The sequence below is a fragment of the Cydia splendana genome, chromosome 20 (genome assembly GCF_910591565.1).
Source record: "Cydia splendana chromosome 20, ilCydSple1.2, whole genome shotgun sequence".
In the NCBI taxonomy this organism is placed as follows: Eukaryota; Metazoa; Arthropoda; class Insecta; order Lepidoptera; family Tortricidae; genus Cydia; species Cydia splendana.
In genome coordinates, this window is record NC_085979.1 from 8,819,066 (window position 1) to 8,846,040 (window position 26,975).

General features: G+C 36.1%; 3 protein-coding genes across 4 annotated transcripts; 2 read left to right on the top strand and 1 right to left on the bottom strand.

Annotated features, from left to right (window-relative positions):
* Positions 1-244: 244 nt before the first annotated feature.
* LOC134800750 (sister chromatid cohesion protein DCC1) lies at positions 245-25,596 on the top strand. 2 transcript variants are annotated; one of them, XM_063773290.1, is made up of 6 exons: positions 245-455; positions 16,935-17,125; positions 17,764-18,572; positions 20,419-20,582; positions 24,682-24,731; positions 25,508-25,596. In XM_063773290.1, exons 1-6 carry the CDS (start codon positions 445-447, stop codon positions 25,579-25,581), a joined length of 1,299 nt encoding a protein of 432 aa, XP_063629360.1. In that variant the 5' UTR covers positions 245-444; the 3' UTR covers positions 25,582-25,596. The 2 variants fall into 2 exon arrangements, with proteins under 2 accessions (XP_063629360.1, XP_063629361.1); XM_063773291.1 differs by lacking the exon at positions 25,508-25,596 and having other exon boundaries at positions 249-455; positions 24,682-25,007.
* Positions 598-2,540, top strand: LOC134800727 (protein DENND6A). The gene has a single exon (XM_063773249.1). The coding sequence runs from the start codon at positions 747-749 to the stop codon at positions 2,424-2,426; it is 1,680 nt and encodes a 559-aa protein (XP_063629319.1). The 5' UTR covers positions 598-746; the 3' UTR covers positions 2,427-2,540.
* Positions 10,859-14,491, bottom strand: LOC134800803 (mitochondrial import inner membrane translocase subunit Tim23). Its single transcript, XM_063773357.1, has 3 exons — positions 14,165-14,491; positions 13,793-13,900; positions 10,859-11,546 (listed from the first exon to the last, which is right to left on the bottom strand). The coding sequence occupies exons 1-3, from the start codon at positions 14,382-14,384 to the stop codon at positions 11,287-11,289; spliced, it is 588 nt and encodes a 195-aa protein (XP_063629427.1). The 5' UTR covers positions 14,385-14,491; the 3' UTR covers positions 10,859-11,286.
* Positions 25,597-26,975: the final 1,379 nt, after the last annotated feature.

Here is a 26,975-nt window from a genome sequence, read left to right on the forward strand (position 1 = left end):
ATTTACAGTGATATAAAAGCTCTTGACGTCATATACAATATCACTCGTCACGTCAAAGTGACAGTGACATAAAACCTAGTACTCATGGTCCTACTTGCAGTCCCATAAGAGCGAAAGAGGGCTACAATTAGAGAGAGACAAAGATTGAACTATCATGCTTTCTCATTTTAACAGATAGCTACATCGTGCTTATGGGACTACAATTACATCCGTGAGTACTAGGATTAATGAGTGTCTGCCTAGGATTGCAATATATTTTATGTGGCAACATTTTTGTCTAAACTAAACGCTTTTTATTGAAGATAACTAAACTTGTTAACTGTTTGAACGATGCATAAACAAAACGCCGTTATTTATAAAGCATTGCTTGAAGCAGCTATTTCGGCGGTATTTACCCGTTTTTGTTAGTTTTTCATTGCTTATTTGTGCCAAAGACTTAACAACATGGAAGACGGGTAAGCGTTTTATGTATGATTATCACTTTTGCTACATGAACAGTTAAAAATTTCAATAAATTTCTGTAAATGAGACGAACCAAACTTTTGTTTTGGCGCGCGCGGCCATATTGATGGAACAGCTGTTACGCTCTGTGCGGGCTCTGATTGTTTTTATAATTTTACTAATGAAAAAACGCGAAAAAATATATGGATATAACTCGACAAACTATGGAACACCGTGAATATGGGGAATAAAGTGTGATTAAATATTAAAAGTGTAGTTATGTGTCTGTGTTTACAGTAACAGTCATGGCTTGTGGGTTACATTTTGAAGACAATGACATTTCCACCGAGGAGATGGAATTCCAGGCAAAGTGGAGCAGGTTTTCGGACTGGCTGCACTGCATATGTGTGGTCACGTTCGACTTGGAGTTGGGGCAGGCGATGGAGAGTGTTTACCCCCCAGGGGTGAAATTGACAGATCAAGAAAAGTGCAATATTTGTTACTTGGCGTTCCCCGACTCTAACTCGGGGTGTATGGGGGATACACAGTTTCACGTGCGGCTACGGTCACGCGCGCCGCTCTCGCGTCAGCAGTTACTGTATAACGAGGATAGCGTGCCGACATTACGCGCGGATGCGACGCACTACTGGGGCTTCGTCTATTTCCGTCAGTGTAAAGACCCGTCGCTGCCCCGAGGATACTTCCAGAAGAGCATAATTCTGCTCACGCGGCTGCCTTTTATAAACCTGTTCTACAAGGTTATTCAACTAATCGCGCCCAAGCATTTTGAAGAAGGCGAGAGTAGTCTTGAAGCTGCCTGTCATGATATAAACAGATGGCCAGTTCTAGACGCAGGACAGAATGTTCTACTACCCGTTTTGGGCACAGTTTTCCAGTCATACATTCCTAATCAACAAACTGGTAAGATCACACGTTCGGATATAGCTAAAGTAATGTCTCCCAATGTACCTCATATATTAGCTTCTATACAAGATGTGAACGTGTTTGATGCGCTGTCAACAGTCATATCCCACTTACATTTGCTCTGGGAACTCGTTATAACTGCGGAACCTATAGTGGTCATGGCAAGTTCTCCGACAGAGTGTTCAGCGCTTGTCCAAGCACTAACACACCTAATCCAGCCTCTTCCATATGCTGCTGAGTACAGACCATATTTCACAATACATGACAGTGAATTCAAAGAGTTCACCAGAAAGCAGTACAACCCACCTTGCGTAATTTTAGGCGTAACAAATCCATTCTTCACGAAAACATTGCAACACTGGCCCCACACTATCAAGTTGGGTGATCCAACGTCTATGAAATCTAAACTGCGGAAAGTGGGTAATATAAAGCTATTAGACACAGCACCAGGAGTCTACACACAGTATAAAACATTTCTGGAGAAAGATAAAGCTATAATCAAGAAGCTACATAACGGGATAAAGTCTGACCGTCCCTCCGAAGTCCAGACAGCAATGGTGCGGAGACATCTGCTAGAACTAACTCAAAGCTTCATGATACCATTAGAAAGGTATATGGCTTCTCTAATGCCACTGCAAAAGAATATATCACCATTCCGAGCACCTCCTATACCAAACCCTTTCAACCCCGAGGACTTTTTTGCAACACTACAGCAGGCCGGGCCGCAACTGACATCGGGTATTAAAGGAGACTGGATAGGACTATACAGAAGCTTCTTTAAAACACTGAACTTCAGCGCCTGGTTTCATCAGAGGCATAGCAACTTAACAAATAAGCTACACGCTTTACAGCTTGAGGCGTTAGCTGAGAGTGACTTGAAACAGTGGTCAATAGGCAAAAAGGAAGTGGAAATCGTGGATATGGTTCTAAAGCTGCGGGAAGTGTTGAAAAACAATCCGCCGGTAGCAGATAACACTCGGACTTTGCTAGCGAGGCGTTTGGATGATCTGAACTGTGTGTTGCCGGAAGATATGAAGAGTATTCTGAACGCAGGGTTGTGACACGAAGAATGCTGCGCCTCGAGGCTGAGAGGCTGCAGCGTGGACTGCAAAATTCAGTTGAGCTATTGTAGAGCTATACCTTGCTGTTAGGAGAGTTAATGCACACATAACAACTGGTTTAAGACGCAGCTGATACATTGCTAGGTCATCAAGAGTGAAGCTGTCAGTTTGGACAAAAAAAAAATGGTTGTCTGTAAAGTCGGTTTAGGGACGATGATTTTGCGTGATAACGTCATAAGAAAACGTGGCCGTAACGTTACCATGGAGATCTGTCCACAATGTTACCATGGAGATCTGTCCACAACGTTACCATGGAGATCTGTCCACAACGTGACACTTTTTTGTGCATGCTACCGGTTTTCATCGATTTATAAGACGTTATCACGTCAAAAAGCTTTAGTATGCTGGGCTGTTCTCCTCTACAGGCCGCTTTCTCAAGCGATTCTCGAGAATTTTTGTGAGCAGGCTCGATAATTATTTATTTTGTCGATTCAGCTTTCGTTTTTTTAAAGCCACTAGTTAAAATGTTCAGAGAACTATATTATCTTTCCATTGCTACTCAATAAGGTTTAGTTAGCTTGTACAGAATTCAGTAAATATCTTGTTTGTTTTCTAATGTTTTCCTCCTAGAATATGTATAATTAGTCATTAAAGTTACTGTAAGTAGCTATTATGTCATCATCATCATCACACAGTAAACAATCTTGACATGTCTTTTTATTAAATAATTATGAAAATGCTTCAAAAAATTAGTTTATATTACTTATGTAAAAGATCTATGAAATTTTATGAAAGCAAAAGAATGTAAAAGATCGTATATGATTTATAATTGTAACGTATTTGCTGTGTTTTATTTTTCAATGGTGATTTTTAATAAAAAGATATGTCAAGATTGCTTACCTTCTTTTTAATGCTAAAAAAACGAACTATAAGCACGAAGAATGTCGTACAACGGCCTGCCTGTTCCTACCTCTATCGCACGCGCATAATTATACAGCTGTCCCGCTCGCACAGTGGCATTGACCGCAGGCATCATAGGCAAAGGCGGGATATTCCTCGTGCAAAGGGGTTATTCCCACTAGTTACCACCAAGTTCTTACCAGTGGTAACTACTGGGAATTTTTTTACCCACCTTTTACCACTGGTAACTACTGGGAAAAAAAATTCCCACTAGTTACCACCAACTCGGCTTGGTGGTAACTACTGGGAATTTTTATTCCCAGTACTTACCACTGGTAAAAGGTGGGAATTTTTTTTCCCAGTAGTTACCACCAAAATATTGTTAGAATTGAATACTAATAAAAACAGTATAAATAGTATAGTATAAATGTAGCGTGCTGTAATAAATAATTATGTGTCAGTTAGTGATTCAGTAAACTACTTTAAAAGTGATCAAAAATATTAAAACAGTTTTACCGAAGTGTAAAGACTAAAATAGAAGAGTCTCATTCTAGTTAAGTAGAAATTTACTTATTATCCGGATTAAATTATCTTATTAACTGTAAATTGAATTACATATTTATACAAACGAGCAAACAAATCAGTCAAAACCGACAGAACTGATTTCGTTTTATTATTTACAGCTATGTACTTCATTTCGTTCTATTATAACATGACGCAGAGCTAGAATATGTAGGTATTCATAATTTGTAGTCAGACTAAATAATTAAAGGGCATGGTTGTTATTAAAACCGCTCAGGGCGCGCTTCGGATGGGCTGGCTGCTCGGAGTAACCAGCATAGGCTCGCATTCCAATTACGCTCGGGTAGTACATCGCTCGGTCATGTTACGCTGGTTAGCTCGATTGCTTAAACACCCACGCTTGCGGGATGGTAATAACACTACCAGAGGGGCATCAGGTACTATTCGTACACTTCTTTTTTTGTAGGTATTTAACTTTTATTCTTTTGGAAAATATGTTTATTGGAAGAACGTGTAAGTAAGAAACAATGTATGACCATCAAACTTTATGAAATAAGAGTTATGGTAATTAATACCTTATGCATATTCGATAGGTTACAACTTTGAATGGTTTATCGCAATATAAGTATGAATAATATCGGTACCTATTCCTTGTAATTGCTAAACAATCGTTCCTAAATATCCTATGTGTTGTTCTTATTAAATAACACGAGTGCAAAAAGGCTGAACAGAGCATGGTGCGCACCGCGCACCCTTTTGTTCTTAACCGCCGTGTCGCCCGTGTCTGACCCTTGCGAAATATTCTTTGTTCGGCATAACTGCCAGCCTTTATGGCCGATAAGAATGGTATTGGTTGACATAGTTTGATAATCATACTGGAACAAATTTAGGCTAAGCTAAAAATAAACACGTGAAATATATTTGGTTATTTACTCCTCCCGCCAAACTTTCATCCCTTTTTACCTGGCCCAAAGAATGAAGACGACAATCTAATCAGTCCACTTTTAAGTATGTCGGAAGCAACTGTGGGCATGGGCGCGTTACATTATATTAAACGAGGGCGAGGGACAGTTTTACTTCATACAGGATGTGAATATTATGCGAAACGAAAACATTCCCAACTCTACCAGGTTTTATAGACGTTCGCATTCGCACGCCATCGCCATCAGAATCAGATAAAGTACATAATTATTATTTTACTCTGTCTGAATTTTGCTCTTAGCCTGACGCCCTCTTGCCCCTTCGTCGTACTCAATTTAAGGTTGTTTTATGTGATTTGAATTTCTTACACGTTCTTCCAATAAACATATTTCCCAAAAGAATAAAAGTTAAATACCAAAAAAGAAGTGTACGAATAGTACCTGATGCCCCTCTGGTAGAGTGTTGTTACCATCCCGCTAGCGTGGGTGTTTAAGCAATCGAGCCAACCAGCGTAACATGACCGAGCGATGTACTACCCGAGCGTAATTTTATTGGAATGCGAGCCTATGCTGGTTAGACCGAGCAGCCAGCCCATCCGAAGCGCGCCCTAAGCGGTTTTAATAACAACCATGCCCTTTAATTATGTTATGTCTGACTACAAATTATGAATACCTACATATTCCAGCTCTGCGTCGTTTTATAATAGAACGAAATGAAGTACATAGCTGTAAATAATAAAACGAAATCAGTTCTGTCGGTTTTTGACTGATTTGTTTCTTCGTTTGTATAATTATGTAATTAAATTTACAGTTAATAAGATAAATTTAATCCGGATAATAAGTTAATTTCTACTTAACTAGAGTGAGACTTCTATTTTAGTTTTTACACTTATACGGTAAAACTGTTTTAATATGTTTGATCACTTTTAAAGCAGTTTACTGAATCACTAACTGACACATAATTATTTATTACAGGACGCTACATTTATATTATACTATTTATACTGTTTTTATTAGTATTCAATTCTAACAATATTTTGGTGGCAACTACTGGGAAAAAAAATCCCACCTTTTACCAGTGGTAACTACTGGGAATAAAAATTCCCAGTTGTTACCACTGGTAAGAACTTGGTGGTAACTAGTGGGAATAACCCGTGCAAAGCGTCCTATCTTTAGAAACCTAGCGAAGTCTAGGAAGTGACTGGCAACAAATATTTTCTCACGCAATAAACGTATAGTCGCCATCAGATATATCGGAGCGGCCAAGGCGCTCATAAATATCTGAACACGCCTCTATTGTCAAGGCGTTAGAGTGCGTGTTCAGATATTTTGAGCAGCTCGCCCGCTCCGATATATCTAATGTCGACTGTGTATGGTCACGCTCCGTGATTGTTGAGCCATTTAGGGTCCTATCTAAATTGGTTGTTCAATACTTACGCTATGGAATGTCCAATTTAGCTAGAACCCTAAATGGCTCGACAGTCATGGAATGTTCTATCCTCTAGCCGCCCAGAGGCCTATAAAAAGGTCTCCCGTTCCATTCTAATTTGAATCTTTATTTTGACAAATCAAAATTGCATTTGTATCGGCAAGTTTTGATGTCGGGCCGGCTAGAGGATAGAAGTGGTTTCTCACTGATCGCCGTCGGTCAGTCTGCCTATATCACGTGAATGTTTTTAGCTTTTGTTTGTGCCCTTTTGATTTTGCAGTAAAGTATACCAAACTGGTTGTTATGTATAAAGTGATAACTTGAAATATATTCCTGCCTGAAAGGTTTAAACTTATTTTGTATAACTCACGTATGTACAATCTTACAGCCATGATTCATAATAAATAGTTCATCTGTGTTAACTTTAATTATTGAAATCAGAGATAAGTGAAATATAGAAAAGAGAATAAAATATGAGAACCGCGCATTTGTATGGAAAATAGCAGTCTATATATTGACTGGTATCTGATTTAAATTGGTAGCTGTACATTATGCTTTATTTGGATGTAAGATTTTGTGTCAATTTAATTAATCATAATAATTGTATTCCCATATGATATTATTCTGTATATTTTGTTATAGATGTATACAATTGGAATTAGTGAATTCGATCAAATTATTATAAAAATTATGCAAAGTTTTTACTGTATTAGATTATAATGGAGGTAGAAAAACTGCATGTTGTAAAAACGACATTTTAAGAGTTTCGTTAGATTTACAAAAGTGTATGACATTTAAAGAAAAAAAAAAGATAGCCACAACCGAATACAGAACCTCCTCCTTCTATGAAATTGAAGTCGGTTAAAAATGGCAAAATTGTTATGGATTCTTCAAAAAAGGTTGATCTTAAAAGAAATTAACAAAACTTGTCTATAACTAAGAGTTAGAAGAAACAACATGAACATCTATTAAATTTGTACATTTATACAACCGAAACCACACCATTTATCAGATAAGAAGGTAGATTTTTAGTATAACATTACTGCATTCAAATATCGACCTTATTTCCTCTGCACTATGGGGCTATTCATAAATTACGTCATTTCAAATTAGGGGGGGGGGGGGGGTCTGGACATCGGATGATGGTAGCATGACGTAGGAGGAAACGGGGTCAGTCGAAGCATGATTTTTGGATGATTTTAGGGGAGGGGGTAATTTATGGACAGCCTCTATGATGCATTCATGCCTGAACGCATCATCTCGCCAACCGATAGGCATAATAAGATAAATAAAAGTGAATCTCTAACGCATGCGGCCCGCGAACCTCTCGCTTGCGGTCCGCGAGAATCCCTGGCTATTTTGTATAGTAATATGGACAAACGACAATGTCTGCTAAAGTCACAAATATTACCAAAGTGCGGCCCGCGTCAACTTCGTTAACTACTATGTGGCCCTTGGCTGCTAAAAGGTTGCCGACCGCTTCTCTAACGCATAGTTGATACTGATTTTGGTACAGTTGTACTAGAGATAACGTCAAGTAAATATGACGGACAGACAGACAAGAGTAAGCCTATAAGGGTACCTTTTTTTGGTTTTGAGGCACGGAAGCCTAACAGCGATTTGATTGTAATCTTCAATATTTACTGGTCTCTGGTTCTTTAACCTTTTGGACGCCAATGACCGATATATACGCACCGCAGGTCCAACGCCAAATACTGATTAATCGGTCACAGACCACAGAGCAACATAGACCTACGTGCATATGCATAAAGTTCGGTGTACTGCCATCTCGCCGAAATATTTTTCGCCTAATTTCACTTCCCAACCAACTTATTGCAGTACTTTTAGTTGGCAAACCAATACTTAGCATATTATTATTTAGCATAGTTTTTATTTGAACACAATTTTATTTAGCAGATGTTCATTTTACCACGATTCATTTAGAAAAATAGTTACTAAGCAAATGTTTTATTATACCTAACTATTTATTGTTAAATAACGTTTGCCCAAATTGAAATTTCGCATACTTTTTATTGGATCACAACTATATTTAGCATTTTTTTTATGACCCGTAAAACGAAACTGCTCCCATAGATAGGTAGGTTATGGTTATTTTTTTTAAGACCCTAAAAACGAAATTGCTCCCAGAGATAGGTAGGTTATGGTTATTTTTTTTTTATGACCCGTAAAACGAAACTGCTCCCAGAGATAGGTAGGTTAAGGTTATTTTTTTTTTGATGACCCTAAAAACGAATCTGCTCCCAGAGATAGGTAGGTTAGGGTTATTTTTTTTTTGATGACCCTAAAAACGAATCTGCTCCCAGAGATAGGTAGGTTAGGGTTATTTTTTTTTTGGTGACCCTAAAAACGAAACTGCTCCCAGAGATAGGTAGGTTAGGGTTATTTTTTTTTGATGACCCTAAAAACGAATCTGCTCCCAGAGATAGGTAGGTTAGGGTTATTTTTTTTTTGATGACCCTAAAAACCAATCTGCTCCCAGAGATAGGTAGGTTAGGGTTATTTTTTTTTTGGTGACCCTAAAAACGAATCTGCTCCCAGAGATAGGTAGGTTAGGGTTATTTTTTTTTTGGTGACCCTAAAAACGGATCTGCTCCCAGAGATAGGTAGGTTAGGGTTTTTTTTTTTTGGTGACCCTAAAAACGAATCTGCTCCCAGAGATAGGTAGGTTAGGGTAATTTTTTTTATGACCCGTAAAACGAGACTGCTCCCAGAGATAGGCAGGTTAGGGTTTTTTTTTATGACCCTAAAAACGAAACTGCTCCCAGGGATAGGTACGTTATTCACAATATTAGGCGAAAAATAATTTATGCCTATCAATACATTCGACATAACAATAAAAGACATTTTGAAACATGACCAACTAAATATTTTGGTATACGATAATATTGTAAATAATCATTTGCGACATGTTATATATGCGAAACATTGGTCTGCCATCTGATAGTTTTGCCAAATTATACTATGGGAAAAATAGTTTGGGTAGTGATAATTTGCCATACAATTTTCGGCCACATATTAGTAAACCATAAAGTTCAATTTCAGGTTTGACACGGCGTCGAAAAGGTTAAAATCAAACATAACATTTCTGCGGAAACAGGCGAGCCAGGCCATAATCATAATAATGTATATTATGGTTGCATTTATTTCAATCTAATAAATAAGAGGGCATTAAGATAAAATGTTATCACTTGTTAGTAGTATTCCGCCAGTTTTATTTGTTTTCTGTTTTATCAAATACGTCCACTTATGATAGTTAATAGCCACACAAAATTTGCTGCCTCGCGAGGCAACTATGTTGAAACGTGCCTCGTCCGAGGCCTCGTGGCCACGCGTGCGTTTGCCTCGGACGATTTTCGCGCGGCAATTTTCTCAGTGTCTTTCCGTTTGAACAGGGATCGTAAATTTCCTCACTGTGTCTTTCCAGTTGAAAAGGGATTCATTCCTTTTCATTTGAAGGCATATTACTACTATTGTAAAAAGTTGAAATTCAGTTGCTTAGCTTCAAAGTCGGATAAATCCAACTGTCAGATTTTGGTGTTAAGGTGGTTCGTTTTCCATACAAAAAACAATTGCGTTATATTAACTATTAAATTGTTATTATTAAATTGTTTTTTGTATGGAAAGCGAACCTTAACAAAAGGTAACAAAAGGTAATAGGTTAGATATTTTCTAACAGGATGGAGTGGATTTATCCGAGTTTGAAGTTAAGGGACTCAATTAATGTAATATTATCTGACTGCAAATTATTTCTCATGTTTGCATTATCTGGCATCCTAAAGGAGCTCGCAGTTCGTTAAGCAACTTAATCTCCCAAGCACGTTAGGAAAAAGCCTAATATGGCGTGGACAACTAGAATCATCAGCTTGCGTTTTATTTGCAAGAAGATTAGTGCCAAAATTTTAATAAGTTTCTTTAATAATTTAAAATAAATTAGCTAGCAAAAACTACATGTTTGAAAATTTATTTTTTTGTTTATGTAAATTTTCATTGAATGTATTATGAGAATTAGTAATGCAAAAAATATGTTTTAATCATAAATAATGTTATGTATAATATTAGGACTATGTATAATGCGTTAATTAGTGTAATGTATGTTTTAGGATTGCATTTCCGACCTTTTAAGTTGTGCTAGCTCCGTTGCTCAATATGAAATAAGCTTAAAATTATTATCTTCTCCACTATACAATACTGACATATCCATGAAAGCATTTCGACACGGAATGTTGGGAAAAAATGCCTAAAAATAGACCTGATGCTACGTCTCTTACTGGAAAATTATTGGAAGAGCAAGTCAGTCAAAAAATACTACAATAATCTCATAAATCCATTATGTAGGTATAACCGAATTAAAAAGGTTCTCACAAATATTTGAACAAAACTGTATTAAACCTTATTAAAGTATATAATTATAATGATAACAACCTGCTGCTGAATATTGGTCTTTACTTTATTTCTTTGTAGAGAGGTTTATAAATACAAATAGTCATTAAATTGTGTCAATAATAGTACTAACAACCTTGCTTGATTAGATTATTCTCACTCCTCAATGTTTTCTACCTGGAGACGTAGCATAATGATTTTCATAAGCTACACCCATTTTTACAGCATATCGATGTAAAAAGATGTAAATGAAATAAATGTTTTAATTTTTCAAATAATGTGTTTTATTAAAATTTAACAGGCTGTATAACTGTGCTACTGCGTTGACACGGGCTCACGATCGCTGACAGGAACACACTACACATGCGCAGGGTCTGACACTAGGTTTAGTTTCTCTGTAGGCTATCCTAGGGATTACAGCTACTATGTAGGATTTCTATAACTTCCCTAGACTGAAAATTCCACAAGTATAACCTTTCAAGGCGTGCTTACTGATTTTCCTTAGATAAAGTTGTCATCTCATTCCACTATCTTCAACCTACATAACCTATAAAGCCAGACCCTGCTTAGATCCAAGCACAGACATGGCTTGACTAAGAACTGTGCACTGAATCATTTGGCTGATTGCTTTTAAATCAACTTAAATTAACAGTCTATTTATTTACATATAACTATAGGCGGTGTGCGATCACAATCTGTTATACTGTGCTTTGCTCCATATATTGTCGTTGTCTGTAACTAAGGTGTATACGCCTGCTAGGGTCAGGCCAACGGCAGCTCCGAGGCCGACTGAGCGGAGGCCTGCAGTGCTTTTGTAGATCATGCCAGTGGTGGCAGCTGCGATGAAGGTGTTGGCGGTGTCTTCTTTGTCTCGGATCCAGGTTACTCCGAGGGCAATGCAGGAGTAGAATGATGCAATAATGCCCAGAGTGCAGCCAGTTGTTGTGCCTGAAATTTGAAGGTTCACTGTTAGTTTGATGCATTCTAAAGGCTCAGTCACACAGGCGCGTTTTGCGAGCGGCGCGTGAACGGCGCCGCTTATACATATAAAACGCTCACGCCCCGCTCGGAAAACGCGCCTGTGTGACGGAACCTTAAAAGCCATTATTTTCTATAGTCACTTATGTGAACATAAGTAGTGTCATAAAATTAAAAGTTGGAAATAGCAAATAGGTGACTTGATTGACTGTTTTAATAGGAGTCATCTAGAATATTTCATAAACATTTCTTTACATAGGGATTGCAAACCGGATTGATTTTCAATCCGGCCGGATCCGGCCGGATTTTGGCACCAATCCGGCCGGACTGGATCCGGTTAGGTATAAGGATATTAAAGTTAATTAAATGGCATATTTTTCAAGTTTTATGCGTTATATGAGAAACAAAGGGTATTTTTACAAATGTATTCATAAAACAACAATTTGAAGTTAATAAGAAATAACTTTTTAACAATAAAATAAAACTAAGTATTAAAAAGTGTCACATAGTCAAACTCAATTTAAAAATAAAATATGAAATCTAAGTCATTTATTAATTTTATTATAATTAATCATTCACATTCTGCTCAAATTTATACGTTTACAATAAAAATATAAATTTGATTAGATTCCAAAGCCTGTTAATGGGATAATTATGGGATGGGAAATGGAACTCCTTGAAAGGACAAGTTTTCGTAACTGTTCTTTGATGGAATTATTTGTAACGCTGACATCCATTCTAGTAAGTAACAAGATATTTTACTTTTAACCAAAATTGTATGAAATGCGTTCCAATATTATCTTGCTTTCATTTTTTATCCGTGAAAATTGCTTTATAGCCTAAATCACAAATAAATAAATAATTCATGAATAAATATTTGGGGACAATTTTATACAGATTGACCTACTCGTAGCCCCAAACCAAGCAAAGCTTGTAATATGGGTACTAGCTAGCTCTAGGTAGTACTACTAGGCGACGATATATATACGTATAGTATATTGATAAATCCATGCTTATATACGTAGAAAACACTCATAACTCAGGAACAAATATCTGTGCTCATCACACAAATAAATGCCCTTACCGGTATTCAAACCCAGGACCATCGGCTTCATAGGCACTCAAGGCAGGGTCACTGAATGGTCACTACTCACTAGGCCAGACCGGTCGTTACAAATGCCTTCCATGGCATCTCCATCCTTTAATGTTTACTTCTAATTATTTAAGTAATCGTCGTATCGTGCCGATTCGTGCCACTAACATGAAAGAAGAGGAAATCCTCTTCTGTTCTCAATCATCGTCATATTAAATATCTTCTTATTTTACTAAATTTGGATTTTTTCATTCGTTCTTTATTCTGTTTAACTTCTTTCTTCTATCCGTCGCCTTTATCTCACTTAAAACGCACAGTGGGGGCATGCGGTCTTTTTAGGGTTCCGTACCCAAAGGGTAAAACGGGACCCTATTACTAAGACTTCGCTGTCCGTCCGTCCGTCCGTCCGTCCGTCCGTCCGTCCGTCCGTCTGTCACCAGGCTGTATCTCACGAACCGTGATAGCTAGACAGTTGAAATTTTCACAGATGATGTATTTCTGTTGCCGCTATAACAACAAATACTAAAAACAGAATAAAATAAAGATTTAAATGGGGCTCCCATACAACAAACGTGATTTTTGACCAAAGTTAAGCAACGTCGGGAGTGGTCAGTATTTGGATGGGTGACCGTTTTTTTTTTTGCTTTTTTTTTGTTTTTTTTTGCATTATGGTACGGAACCCTTCGTGCGCGAGTCCGACTCGCACTTGCCCGGTTTTTTTTCTATTTCTATTTTCTATTCTCCTAAAAAGTGCCGGATCCGGCCGGATTACCGGATCCGCCGGACCGGATTGCAATCCCTATCTTTACAAACCTAGTATGGGAAAGCTATTGTCAGTAGTATAATAATAAATAAATATCAGGGGACATCTTACAGAGATCAACCGGGTTATTCCCACTAGTTACCACCAAGTTCTTACCAGTGGTAACTACTGGGATTTTTTTTCCCAACTTTTACCACTGGTAACTACTGGGAAAAAAAATTCCCTCTAGTTACCACCAACTCGGCTTGGTGGTATATTAACATACTGTATGAGAATCTTATAGGAATGCATACACAAATCAATTACCTGATTGAATGACTGTTTTGATAAAAAATAAGTGTAAACAAACTTATCACTGACCGTGTTTCATGATGTAGTTCACAACTTGTGTTCGTCTCACTTTCCCAGTCTGTCCTGCTAGCGTGGTCGCTCGTAGACCTTTATACAGACCAGCCATGCTTCCCAAACCTAAAATATATCCAATAATGCTCGATTTCTATGCTTATACTTGTTAAGTTAGTGAGTAGCGAAGTAGTTTACTAAATATGACCTTGTAAACAGTAAATTCAATTAATAATTTACTAAGTTATCTACTAATATTGAATGTTTACTTGTTAAGATTCTGTTGGCTACTTCGTTACTAACAAATAACAGATAATTAAAGGACTGCGCACAATTATATAAATAATTTTGAGGTTATAAAATCAAAACTTCAATGATGATATTACGAACCTGAACCGGTCATAAAAGACATTCCAATTATCGGTAAAGCTACGTTTGATCTTCTAGCTGTAGTGGCCATATGGCTGTCGTCAGGGTACAGGAATTCTGGCTGCATTTTCGGTATGTAGTGAGGATCGAAGTTTAGGTATGGGGACAGGGCAGCACCCTGCCCTTGCGGCTTCTCATCGTTCTTCGGTATCGTCGGTAAAATATCACTAAAAAGAGACATTTTTGTTTATTCACTAATTTAAACTAAACTAAAAACTATATTACAGCAATCGTGAAGAATTTACGAAATCGAATTCGATATGTCAAAAGTATGAAAGGTCAGGCCCTGCGTGTTGCTAGTTGAAAAAATAACAAAGTTGCCAGGGTTATTATAAAAACATTTCAGGGTGGATTTCAAAATACTGCGTAAACTTATGGTTCAGTCTTTATAAAAAAAACTAGTAGGTTGTGCGAGTTGCAACTTTTTTATATGTTTTTAAGAACTATTATCTTCATGTTCCTTCAATTACCATCTCCAATAACATAATAGTTATTTTTATATAAAATGTTTTATGTGTCTAAAATCATCACCGTCTACCGGAAAAATCTGAACCTTATTGTTTGCAGTGAAAATTATAGCATACCTATCGTACGATTGCGATTTTTCTTTTACTTATATCTTTTCCATGTTGTTGTTTAACACATGGGAAAATATGCAATAATTCCTTCACCGAGAAAATATTTAAAATTTTGTCACGAATATTCGTCAACACCGTCATGGTAATGTCAATGTGAGCTTATCTCCGTGTATGAACAACGAAATACCGCTAAAGGTCCTTGCCCTATTTTTCACTTTAATACAGAATGCCAAAAATGATTTCACTATAAAGTCACATCATTGAATCGTGAGAAATATTACGAACAAATTTGTAAAACGTAGTTTGTCACAACAGAACATCATCACCGTTATGCTTTGGTTTAAAAAAGTTACAAATGATATATTAGAAATAATTATTGAAATGAATGGCAAACTACATGAAGTTTATTGTGTAGCATAGACATTAACTACTATTATTCGTATTCTAGAAATAAAAACAAGAAACTCTCAAATCGTCAACACCATACCCATCATCACCGGGAAAATATGACGACCGGTGATGATTTCATGTGTATGGCGATGACGGTTCTCAGAAACTTTTCTAGTTATTTTGCTATAATTCATTATGAAATTAAGCTGTATGTTTGAAAAAAGTTCTCTATGTCTTCTAGCACTATATAATGTCTACCTTATAAATGTAGAATAAATGTAGAAGAAGATATGACTATTTTTTTCACACTAGAGGATGGTTAGTTTTAAATAACATTTTGACTGAAGTAGGCAAAATTTAGGTCACTTAGAACTTAGAACATACAAATGTTTATTTTTTATTATCTAATAATGTAAATCGTGCAACTTAGAGTCTGTAATTGCATGTTAGTCGTGTTAAAACAAAGTATTTAAACAAGCAACATATATTAAGTTTTAAGCGACCATAGGCTACGGTACTGGCTCACTATCGTAATGGCCTTATGTTTTTTGATAATATTATATTAATTGATGTATATAATTACAGCAATTAATAATTATACCATTGGGTAGTCACCGGACCCAATACCTAACATTTTGTAACTTATGACATGCATTACAAGTAGGGGTCTTGCAACTTATAAAACACTGATTATATATTAATGTTTAGGTATTAAACAATATATATATGGATTAAAATCATTATAGCTATTTTTAAAGTTAATTTATAAAACAACAAAAATACAAACTTATGCAATGAATCAAATTATCAAAAAAATAGTAATATATCATAAAAATTAAGCTCACTGGTAAGCCAGCAATTATATAATATGATATAAATACCAAATTATGCAGTAGATAAAAGAAGACGCGGGTTTAAACTGATAATAAGAGTACAATATTGTTAATATGATTTAACATTAAAAAAACCCAAAAAAATAAATAAATACATAAATTGCCTATTTCGGAATATAAATTATTTAAAATTATACAATAAAAATTCTTGTTATATATTTATTTATATGAATAAAATGTTTTTTTATAATTTTCTAAAAATAATTTATGTAGCTAGTCTTATGTTCAAAAACATGTTATTTGTAATGTTTATTAAAGTTCTAAAGCCTTACAATTAAAAAAAGTTTTTGTTTTTTTAATACGTTTTTAATACATATATAAATTAGTTCCCAAATCGTCATTACCGTACATGCAGTGTCATTACCGTCTATAAAAGAGTCATTACCATACCATGATTGTCATCACCATCTTGCGTTTTTATTTTCCGAAAGCGATAACTTCAAATATAAGCCACAAATGATTGTATAAATACCATAAATATCCTCAATTTACAGCCCCCTATTACTTTACCCAGCTAGAATTGTGTTAAATTAAACATTTAAAAAAAATATTTTTTTGTATGGTGAAATTTTTGGTGATGAAATCCACCCTCGAACAACTTTTTAATGGAAAATATTTACTTTAGTGCTAAATAATGAGCACTAAAGTACATAAATATTTTCCATTTATCACGCAATCCCGATCGCGATTTCGCGATACAGTAATACTTAGAGAGAGAGAGTGAGAGAAAGAGCCTAGCCACACCGTATTACCACACCACACCACACCGTAATACCACACGCCGTATTGCCCGTAACTGTGTATCACTTTGCTATTAAGTTTTCTTTAGGAGTTTACGTTTATGATCCTTTAGCGATATTTTTTTTACAGCGAGGAAAGAACATCCGAGGATGTCAGAAAAATAATAAAAACTGCAAAACTCCATGAGTCGGAGCTAACTGAGGTGACCCAGGTGTTAAGGTTCCCTGACGCCGGCAGCCAGAAACAAAACCTAAGTCTGATGCTGCTCGATGCTAATTTACTGAAAGAAATCGAGGAGGGCAATGAACTGATATTCAAAGGTATAATTTTACAGTTATAGTTTGTCAAAGGACGAGGAGGAAGTTTTTCAATCATAGACAGAGAGAATCATAATATCTTTGTCTTACACTAGTACTAGCACCCAAAAGAAAAGGATGAGTATAGTTTTCCTGGTTGTTACTGACTGACAAATTGGTTTGACCAACTATAGCTTTGTCTTAGACTGTTATTTGGACTTATAATACATATACCTTAGGCCCGTCCAAACGGGATAATTTACGCCCAATCTGATTAAATTGGACACAAAAATATATTGACGCCAATTTCTTTTCTGATCAAATTGGTCAATCTGATCATCCCGTCTTGATGACATCATTTAAATGTTTACTCCATGTATGTAATAAGTAATAAAACCATTTCAACATTAGATTAATTATCACGATTTTATTTATAACGTCCATATAACGTTACTTTGATTTGATATGGTTCTAGGATTCCAAATTGATCATAAATATAATCCGTATGAATGACTTCCCATACGCACATTTAAAATTATATTGGGCTGTAGACGCGCGCGTCCGTTAACGCCATTAGCGGTCAAATGTGGCTTTCCATTAGAGAAGGGACCCTTCTCTGTGGAAAGACAAATGTTTAACAATTTATTTTCATATCCTTCCAGGCGATCCTGAAGAAAACGTCGTCCTCTGCACATCCACCAAAACATACGACGTTAAAGAGGCGGAGACTTCCAACAGCCTATTATTAGTGCCAGACTTGCTTTCCGCTGCCAACACAGGGTTAGATGAAACCATAGCCAATAACTCTATGGATGACTCCGACACATCCTTTGAGAAATCTAATAATTCCTTAAACAAATCCACTGAATCTGATGAAGGTGAGAAACCTCCAAGAAAAATAGAGTACAAAGAAGTTATAAACACTTTTTTTACTTATTACGAATTAAAACCGTGTAAACCTCGTTTAAATAAGTTGCAAAAATTGCTAGAAGCTTCTAGATTCCAAGGTCTAGAGCTGGAATATGCTATTGACAAATCTACGCTTTTAACTTATGAAGCGATTTTCGAAGAAGTTCAAGCGTCGAGAACGGAATTAAATGAGGAACTTGAAAATATTCAAGCTATTGAAATAGACGGTTTTTATAGACTACTTGAGTTTGACTACGAATTTAGGGTTCTATCATACATGCTCGACCTTATTGAAGAAAATTCCTGGCCGTTAGAGAAAATATCGAAAGAAATAACTTTAGAAAGTTTGAAAGACTTAGTTCCTTCGCCGATTATAGAAAGTATGTTCAAGTTTTATACTGAAGAGTCTGTAGAGGAAGATGGGATTCAGTATTATAAGTATAAGCAGGAGAAAGTGTGCAGGTTTCTGGCGAGAGTTTTATTGAAGAGTGCTGGCAAATTCAATTTGACAGAGTTTATGCAGGCTTGGAGGGATTCAGTGCCGGAGGGAATGGTAACAGATGTAAGTCATTTTTAAACAATAGACGCTTAAAATAAGTAATATAACCACGCGGCGGGTATGACATCGTCGGTGACCTCTATATTTGAGCGTTTCTTTTATTGGGACCTTTTTTGCCATTTTTGTGTTACTTATTTCTACTTAGAATCACGAGCTCTTTCGATCCTAATGGGATAAAAAAATGTCCCAGAGTTTTTTCCTATTGTGTTACCATTTCCCCATACACTTTGTATGGCGGTAACAAAAAGGAAAATTTGAAAAATGTATGAAAATTTTTGGACACTTTTTCTCCTATAAGGATGAAAAGAGCTCGCAAACCTGACTAGAAATAACACAAAAGTGGGGGGGCAGTCAAAGTAATTTGTAATGGATTCAAGCTTTCAACTCCTTTTTAACCCCGTTAGAGGATGAATTTTTTAAAGACGCTTAAATTACTTTCCTTGTATTCTAATAATATGCGCATATAAAATGTAGCGGAGTTTTACTTTTAGGGGGATGTAATGATAACCTCGCTACATGGATCTCTAATATGTATAGCACAGTATAAGATAGCTACTGCACTGACCATGAATCAACACTCGATGGGCGCACAATTCCGTCTCCTCTCAATCTCGTAGGTATCTCTTGTTATGAATGTAACCTCAACTCTCTCAGGGAAAATTAGAAGGGCCCCAAGTCCCGTGGCTCATATCGGTGGATGCATGGCACAACTGAATCTCCACAACACAGGAGAACTCATCGTGCATCCCGCAACTCATATATTCTCATAAACTCAGAATCTCATATATCTCTCTACTCATAATATGCGATGAGTACTGAGGTGGGGACCATGTGGTCCCCGACGAGCCTCCACAACAACCCCTACAGCTCATCCATCAGCCTCCATAGAAACCTCCAGTAACTCAAACCGATAAACTCTAGCCACCTCACTTGTTACATTCAAACTCGAGCTACACACAAAGAATATCAGACAATTCTTCAACTCAGATAGATCTCAAGGTCGTCGCTAATTCAAGGTCACTGCAATATCCATATATATCAAAATATAGATGTTTCGCTTACCAAGAGTCTCCTGTACGTGATGCACGCGCCACGGCGTCACACCACCTCTTACGTACCAGAAATTCAGACGACCTCTCTCAACTTGTCTCAACTCGGTTCCCGCCATCTTCCTCGCTGTCACACCTGACACTGCCCTCTCCATCGCCAGTGTTACCAGTGAAAGTATGCTTAGAGTGACAGATAAGATACATACCACAATGACAGTCTTCGCGATCACCGCGACATAAAAAGTTTCAAGCCACACACTTGAAAAAAATTTTGATCTCCATACAAATTTTCAACCCCTATTACGCCACCTTAGGGGATGAATTTTCAAAAACGCTGAAATTAGTTTCTTATCTTTCTTATTAGGGTGGTATTCCACCTATCCAATTTCTTTGTCCAATGTGTATTGCGACTCACATTTTAATTAATGAGAGAGTGAGGCGCAATGAGGCCTACCACCCTTAGGAAATGTGATAAAACAACGCAACTTCATTGAGTTTCAGTTTGATAGAATCGTTATGAGTAGGTAGTAGAGATGACTGAAAAGAAAAGTACAGTCAGCGATAACACCTTGTATCAAAAATTTTATCTTTGGCTAAAATGTATGTAGACTTCTCTTTCGGTCATACTTTTTGGTCATACTGCACTTTAGGTATACATTCGTACCGTGTAAGTACTTTTTAGGGTTCCGTACTCAAAGGGTTAAAATAGGGTCCCATTACTAAGACTCCACTGTCCGTCTGTCCGTCCGTTCTTCCGTCCGTGTGTCTGTCTGTTAATAATGTTTGTTATAATTTGCCAGGAGTCAATGCTATGGGGTATAGCGTTGGTGGACAAGAGCAGCTCCCCGCCGGTAGTGTGGGGCTTCACGGAGGCCGAGCTGCCCGGGAACATCAACGAGCGGTTCAAGGTTCTGTTCCAGGCCAAGCCAAAGTGGACCGTCGACCAGATATCGCCGTACATCGAGTAAGTCATTTATCAATTACTAGCGACTCGTCCCGGCTTCGCGCGGGTAAACCTTAAGGGGCTCCCCCACGCCAATGACCTTCGATCTGAATCCCTTAGTTTTCTAATGTTTTTTGTAGCTTATCATATCAACAGCAACGGCTTTAAGCAATATAGTATCCCATATTTACTTCAAAGTTCATTGTCTTCGAGATATTTGGCATCAAAGTTGAACTATTTTAGGCTAAAAAACTGGTTTTCTGGCCACAACTTTTGTGTTAATTAGTTTAAAATTAAACACATTTTTGGAGACGTCTAAGACGAACCCAAATATATTGATTTCGTACATGTAAGATCCTTCATAGCAAACTAGATACGAAAAAAAGTGATTTTTTAGAAAAAGTTTAAAAAAATCATAAAAAATAAGTATGAATTTCTTTCAAAATCCGGTGGACAAAACGGCGGGTGGGCATCAAAGCTTTTAAGCTTGAAGAATCGATAACCGTTTGTCTTATAATTCTATCTGTAGTGCAAAAAAGGAGATACGATTCAAAACTTGTCAAAAATCGATGAAAACCTCGGGTAGCCCGTTAACAAATTATACACCTAAACCTTCTTCAAGAATCAGTCTATTGATAGGTGAAAACCATATGAAAATCCGTTCAGTAGTTTTTGAGTTTGTCGCGAACATACAAACAGACAGACGCGGCGGGGGACTTTGTTTTATAAGATGTAGTCATCACTAGCTGTTGTAGTCTGTCCGCTTTTCTAACCCAAGTAACACAAAAGTAGCTGAATATTGTTTGAATAATAGAGCATTCCGTACTGTATGCTGAATAAGGTAGCTGTATAATGTCTGTATAAGCGCTTATACAGACGTTATACAGAAGGTTTGGACACAAAGTGGGCTAGCCCACGCCGCTTATTACTGAATAACAGTAATGTAATAGCTGTATAAGTGTGTGCCCACACATTGAATCGCTGAATAACACTTGTATAGAGGCTGTCAAAAGCTTCTATACCGCTTTTAAACCAAAGTTATCCAGCTTTGTATAGAATGACTCAGTTAGTCACACGTTATGCAGCTTTTGGTTCAAAAGTGCATTGTTACAGAAAATATATTCAGCTATTTGTGTATGATTTGTCTTCCATTTTAATTTGTGAACTCGTGTCAAAGTGTAGTGTCTGAAGTGAATACAAAATAAGGAGGACATTACCCATATATTGATTTGATGTTTACATAACATCAATTTCATTGCGCATGCGACTTTACTGTTAATATATATATACATTTTATTTAAAATTTTAAAGCGCCGCGTAAATAATGCACTGTTTAGAAAGTAAATATAGAAAATGTAGTACTCCACTTTTAAATTTGTAATTTTTTTGCGGTGTTTAGATGTTTTAGTGATAGAAAATGTACTTTAACAAGTTATGCTACGATAAAACTAGTTTTATAAATGAATATAAATGGGTTTTACAGTTCATTTTAAATTCCTATTTAATTTTAGAGGTTAGAATATGAGCAACCGTAATGGCGTCCGACTGTGCTGAATATAAGCTGCTGCCACAGCTATTATGTGCTAAATTTCTGAATAGGCATTCACATTATTCGCTTTACTAAGCTACATGTTAGATAATAATGGTTTTAGAACAACAAGTTTTGAATAACATCAGTATAATAGTAATTGTTTTCGCAATCTTAAAGCATATTAGGGTTCTATACACAAATGGTAAAAACCACATAGATCCTCACTAGTTTGATGAGAAACATTATAGGTATGTAACACGGGCAATATTCAATCCTACTTCCTACTAATATTATAAACGCGATATAATATTTAAGTAATATGATAAATCTGGGGGCACGGCAGACTACACAGTTATTTTTTCCGTTATCAGTTCCGACAAATATGTAGTAGGTAAAGGTATACGCAAAGATGTACGAAGTGAGTACGAAGATGTGTATAGTACGAGCAAGCATCGGAGTTTTTGTAGCATGGTAAGACTAATAGCAAGCAATGGAGTCGACATTTGCCATAAATGTAAACTCTTATTTATACTCATACTCATTTATTGAATTTATCTTAAATGCCTTTAGAGAGGTCGGTCGTGTATATTATCTTAGTCGAATTATATAAAGAAATATTTTTCTATTACATTATGAATTCATAACTTCAACTATTCGTAGTCAACAAATTTAAAAAATGAAACGCAATATCGCTTCAATCCAAAGCACACTATGCCATTGAATGTATACGAAGGAAAAACGATATCTTCACCATCCACATTGACTTCGTCATCCATTGAAATACGTAATTCATACCTATTATATGTATATATTGTATATCCATAGTGTTTTGTATACATATTATGTTCCTGTTGTTCTTGTACCAAATCGCACATCTGATTAATCTTTCCAATTTCTCGTTTAAATAAGTATGAAAGTATAGACGGACACATGTTGAAATGTAAAATATCTTTCAAGTAAACAACTAATCAATGACAGTAGTGATAACTTTTTTAATTGCGGAAGGTTATTTTTTTAGGTGACAGTTCCATTCACTTTCGGCTCTATTGCAACAAATGAGGTTTAATAAATTAAACTCTTATATGTAGTAACTATTTAGTAATCCGTTCTTCTATTAAATAAAATTAATCATGAGTAAGAGTATGAATAAGAGTTAACATTTATGGCAAATATCGACTCCATAGCTTGCTATTAGTCTTACCATGCGACAAAAATTCCGATGCCTAAGTATGAGTATGGTGTGGTTACGAGTATGGTATGAATATGAATATGGTGCGAAGGTGCGGGTATATTAGTAGCGGGTATCACGGGTATGAGTACAAGTATAGTTTGGTATGGGCAGTATTGTTTAGGTATGAGTACGAATATAGTGTGGGATGGGTATGAGTAGACCACTTGAAACCTAAAAACAGTCCGTTCAAAATCGACAGGAGAACCGATTTCGCTGTATTTTAATGGGGGTGATTATTTTATTTTTCACATACCCAGTCCAGTCTACAAGTTTTTAATGCAACAATATCAATAACTAGCATTTGCCACCTTGTTTGCAAACTAGCAACAACCTTAAATGGCCATTGGTAAACTTTATCTCGTTGCAGTAAGGTATGCAAATGGTCAGTTAACAGTGTTTACGATGGTAGCTAGCAATTGTTTTACGTCATTAAAACGACAATGCATCTTGTGTAAAATAACCAATCGAAGAGAATTGTTAAGAAAACTAAACCTCGATTTTTTAAATAATGGTTGGATTAAAGAATAAATACGCAAGATGCGTTCAAAATAAAATAAAAACACGCTCAAGCTCAAAGCAAACAGGCTCAAGTAGCACTGTTGACCGTGTATAAACTTATAAAGCTACGGAACCCTCTCCACCGCGCATTTGTTGATACTAAGCACTAGTTTGAATAGCGCTGCTCATTGCGTTCATTTTGCAGCTTTTAGCAAGAAAAGATAGTATATGTGTACTAAAATCGCTATAACTTAAGTATAAGTGTTGTTTTAGTATTTATTATTCAGACGTTATGTCTATAAAAGCCATAACTAACCCATATATGCAGCTACTGAATAACAAATAATATGTGGATTTCATTACAGCTTCCAGTAATAGCGTCCACCTTTATTCAAAAACTAGCATTAAAACAGAAACTGCAACCGCTTTTATACAGTTGAAAGTCTTCACCGACGCTTCTTTTCAGCATTTAGTAGCCACTATCACATTTTTCTTAATATTGTCTGCTTAATATCTCACGACACAAAATATATACAGCTAATTGCTGCTAATGCTGCTATTATGCAGCTTTTAGTAACCACAAATGCTTTAAGCTGAATAATGTCTGACTAACTGTGTAAGAAATAAGTATTATTCAGCTTTAATATGCAAAACCGATACTATGCAAAATTTATTCAGCATTTAGGCCCCACTAGGCCCACATATTTTCTTATTCCGAATTTAGTAATTTCCACCGCTTATACACAAAATTTATGCAATCTTAATTTGAATAAGATGATAATTTTACTCTATTATCCTGCTTGTGTGTTACTTGGGAAGATCTAGCATATATATATTTAAGTGTTCATTCATTGTTTCAGATGTTACGCCACAGAAAAGCTGAACGTCAACGCTCTGCTGACGAAATACGCGCGAGCGTCTACACAAGATGGCGTCAGGGTATTCTCAGCCAAACATATGAAATAAGTACTGAACCTTATTGTTAAGTTATTAAGGTATAATATTGTATAAAACTGAACAACGCTTTCCTGATGAGATTCGCGCGAGCGTCCACACAAGATGGGGTCTGTGTTCTCAACCAAACATATGAAATAAGTACTCAACCTTGTTGTTAAGTTATTAAGGTATAATATTGTATAAAGCTGAACAACGCTTTCCTGATGAGATTCGCGCGAGCGTCCACACAAGATGGGGTCTGTGTTCTCAACCAAACATATGAAATAAGTACTCAACCTTGTTGTTAAGTTATTAAGGTATAATATTGTATAAAACTGAACAACACTTTCCTGATGAGATTCGGGCGAGCGTCCACACAAGATGGGGCCTGTGTTCTCAACCAAACATATGAAATAAGTACTCAACCTTGTTGTTAGGTTATTAACGTATAATATTGTATAAAACTGAACAACGCTTTCCTGATGAGATTCGCGCGAGCGTCCACACAAGATGGGGTCTGTGTTCTCAACCAAACATATGAAATAAGTACTCAACCTTGTTGTTAAGCTATTAAGGTATAATATTGTATAAAACTGAACAACGCTTTCCTTATGAGATACACGCGAGCCTCCATACAAGATGGGGTCTGTGTTCTCAACCAAACATATGAAATAAGTACTCAACCTTGTTGTTAAGCTATTAAGGTATAATATTGTATAAAACTGAACAACGCTTTCCTTATGAGATACACGCGAGCCTCCACACAAGATGGGGTCTGTGTTCTCAACCAAACATATGAAATAAGTACTCAACCTCGTTGTTAAGTTATTAAGGTAAGCGCAATTAAATTGCTGATTATATAGTCAATTAAATTGGCTATAATCTCCAGACCTACACACGTTTTTAACTAAAACATGAAACAATCCAATTGCCTACTCGATATTTTAGAAAATTTACTTTTTTGCGTTCACACCGTTTGATTTGATTGGTCACAATCGAATTGTGTGGTCTAGGCGGAAATTGATGTAATCAAGTAATAAGTAATTATGTAAAAGATTGCTAATTAGGTAAACCACTGGTTTCACATTAAAATCAATACACAAATGTAAAATAAACGTTTATTTTAAATTCTCATTTCTTATTACAATAAATCATTAAAAATCAATTTGCGTTATTTGAGCATGCTCTTAACCTATTTGCATTTCGTCAAATAAATTCACAATTCCTCAAACTAAAGGTACCATTTTGTCATTTGTCAATAAGTCGCTAATTACATTTAAATGCAATAAAAAATAGTCCTTATTGACAATTGACAAAGGTGCCTTTTGTCTCAAACGTCATTAATAACTAAGCACAGCCATAATACATTCATCGATTCACATTTCATATTCATTCTTCCGATTATAGATTGCATCTTAATTCGATTCATTAAAACATCGTTAAAATAAACTTACGCTAAATTATTTATAGGAATTTGTAGGCACATCGAATACGTGGAATTTAAATGCATAAAAATATGATTTGCCAGAGATCTATAGTTTTAACCCTTTAGTTGAAATAACGACGACATATGAGTCATACGACATATAAACTAGTGGCTCTGTGAGCTGTAGACCTCGCGAGCAGAGCTTGAAATAACATGGTGCTAAGAGCTTTAAATACACCGTGTTTTTTTTGATTTCCGTTAATTTCAAGGGTGCATTCCTGAGCTTAAATCAAGTAACTTTCTCAAAGACACCGATGTTCTAATTAAGTCCATTTCGGAGATAATCCATAATTTATTTTTTTACTATAAGGCCTCTACAAGCGTGTACACTTGCCTTAGGGCCGGCTTACATATTGATTAGTGTTTAGAATGAGTTCATACATTTGCTACTAAACTTAAGTACAATCTCGGTCGATTGATGTACGAAATGACATTGATATGTCACAGATTTCAATTGTTTGGTTGAGTTAAATGTAATGCCCGTGTTACAACAACGCTATATGCTACATTTAATTACTGTTTAAACAAAAAAAAAAAAACAAAAAAGAAAACAAAAAAGAAAACAAAAAAAAATTTTTTTTTTTTTAAATTAACTATGCCATTTACTTCTTATAAACGTACTTAACTATACCCCGAAGTTAACGGAATTCAATAAAAACACGGTGTATAGTAAATTAAAGAAAAACAATACGAAATTTATGTGTAAAAAAATACAAAAAGTTATAATATCCC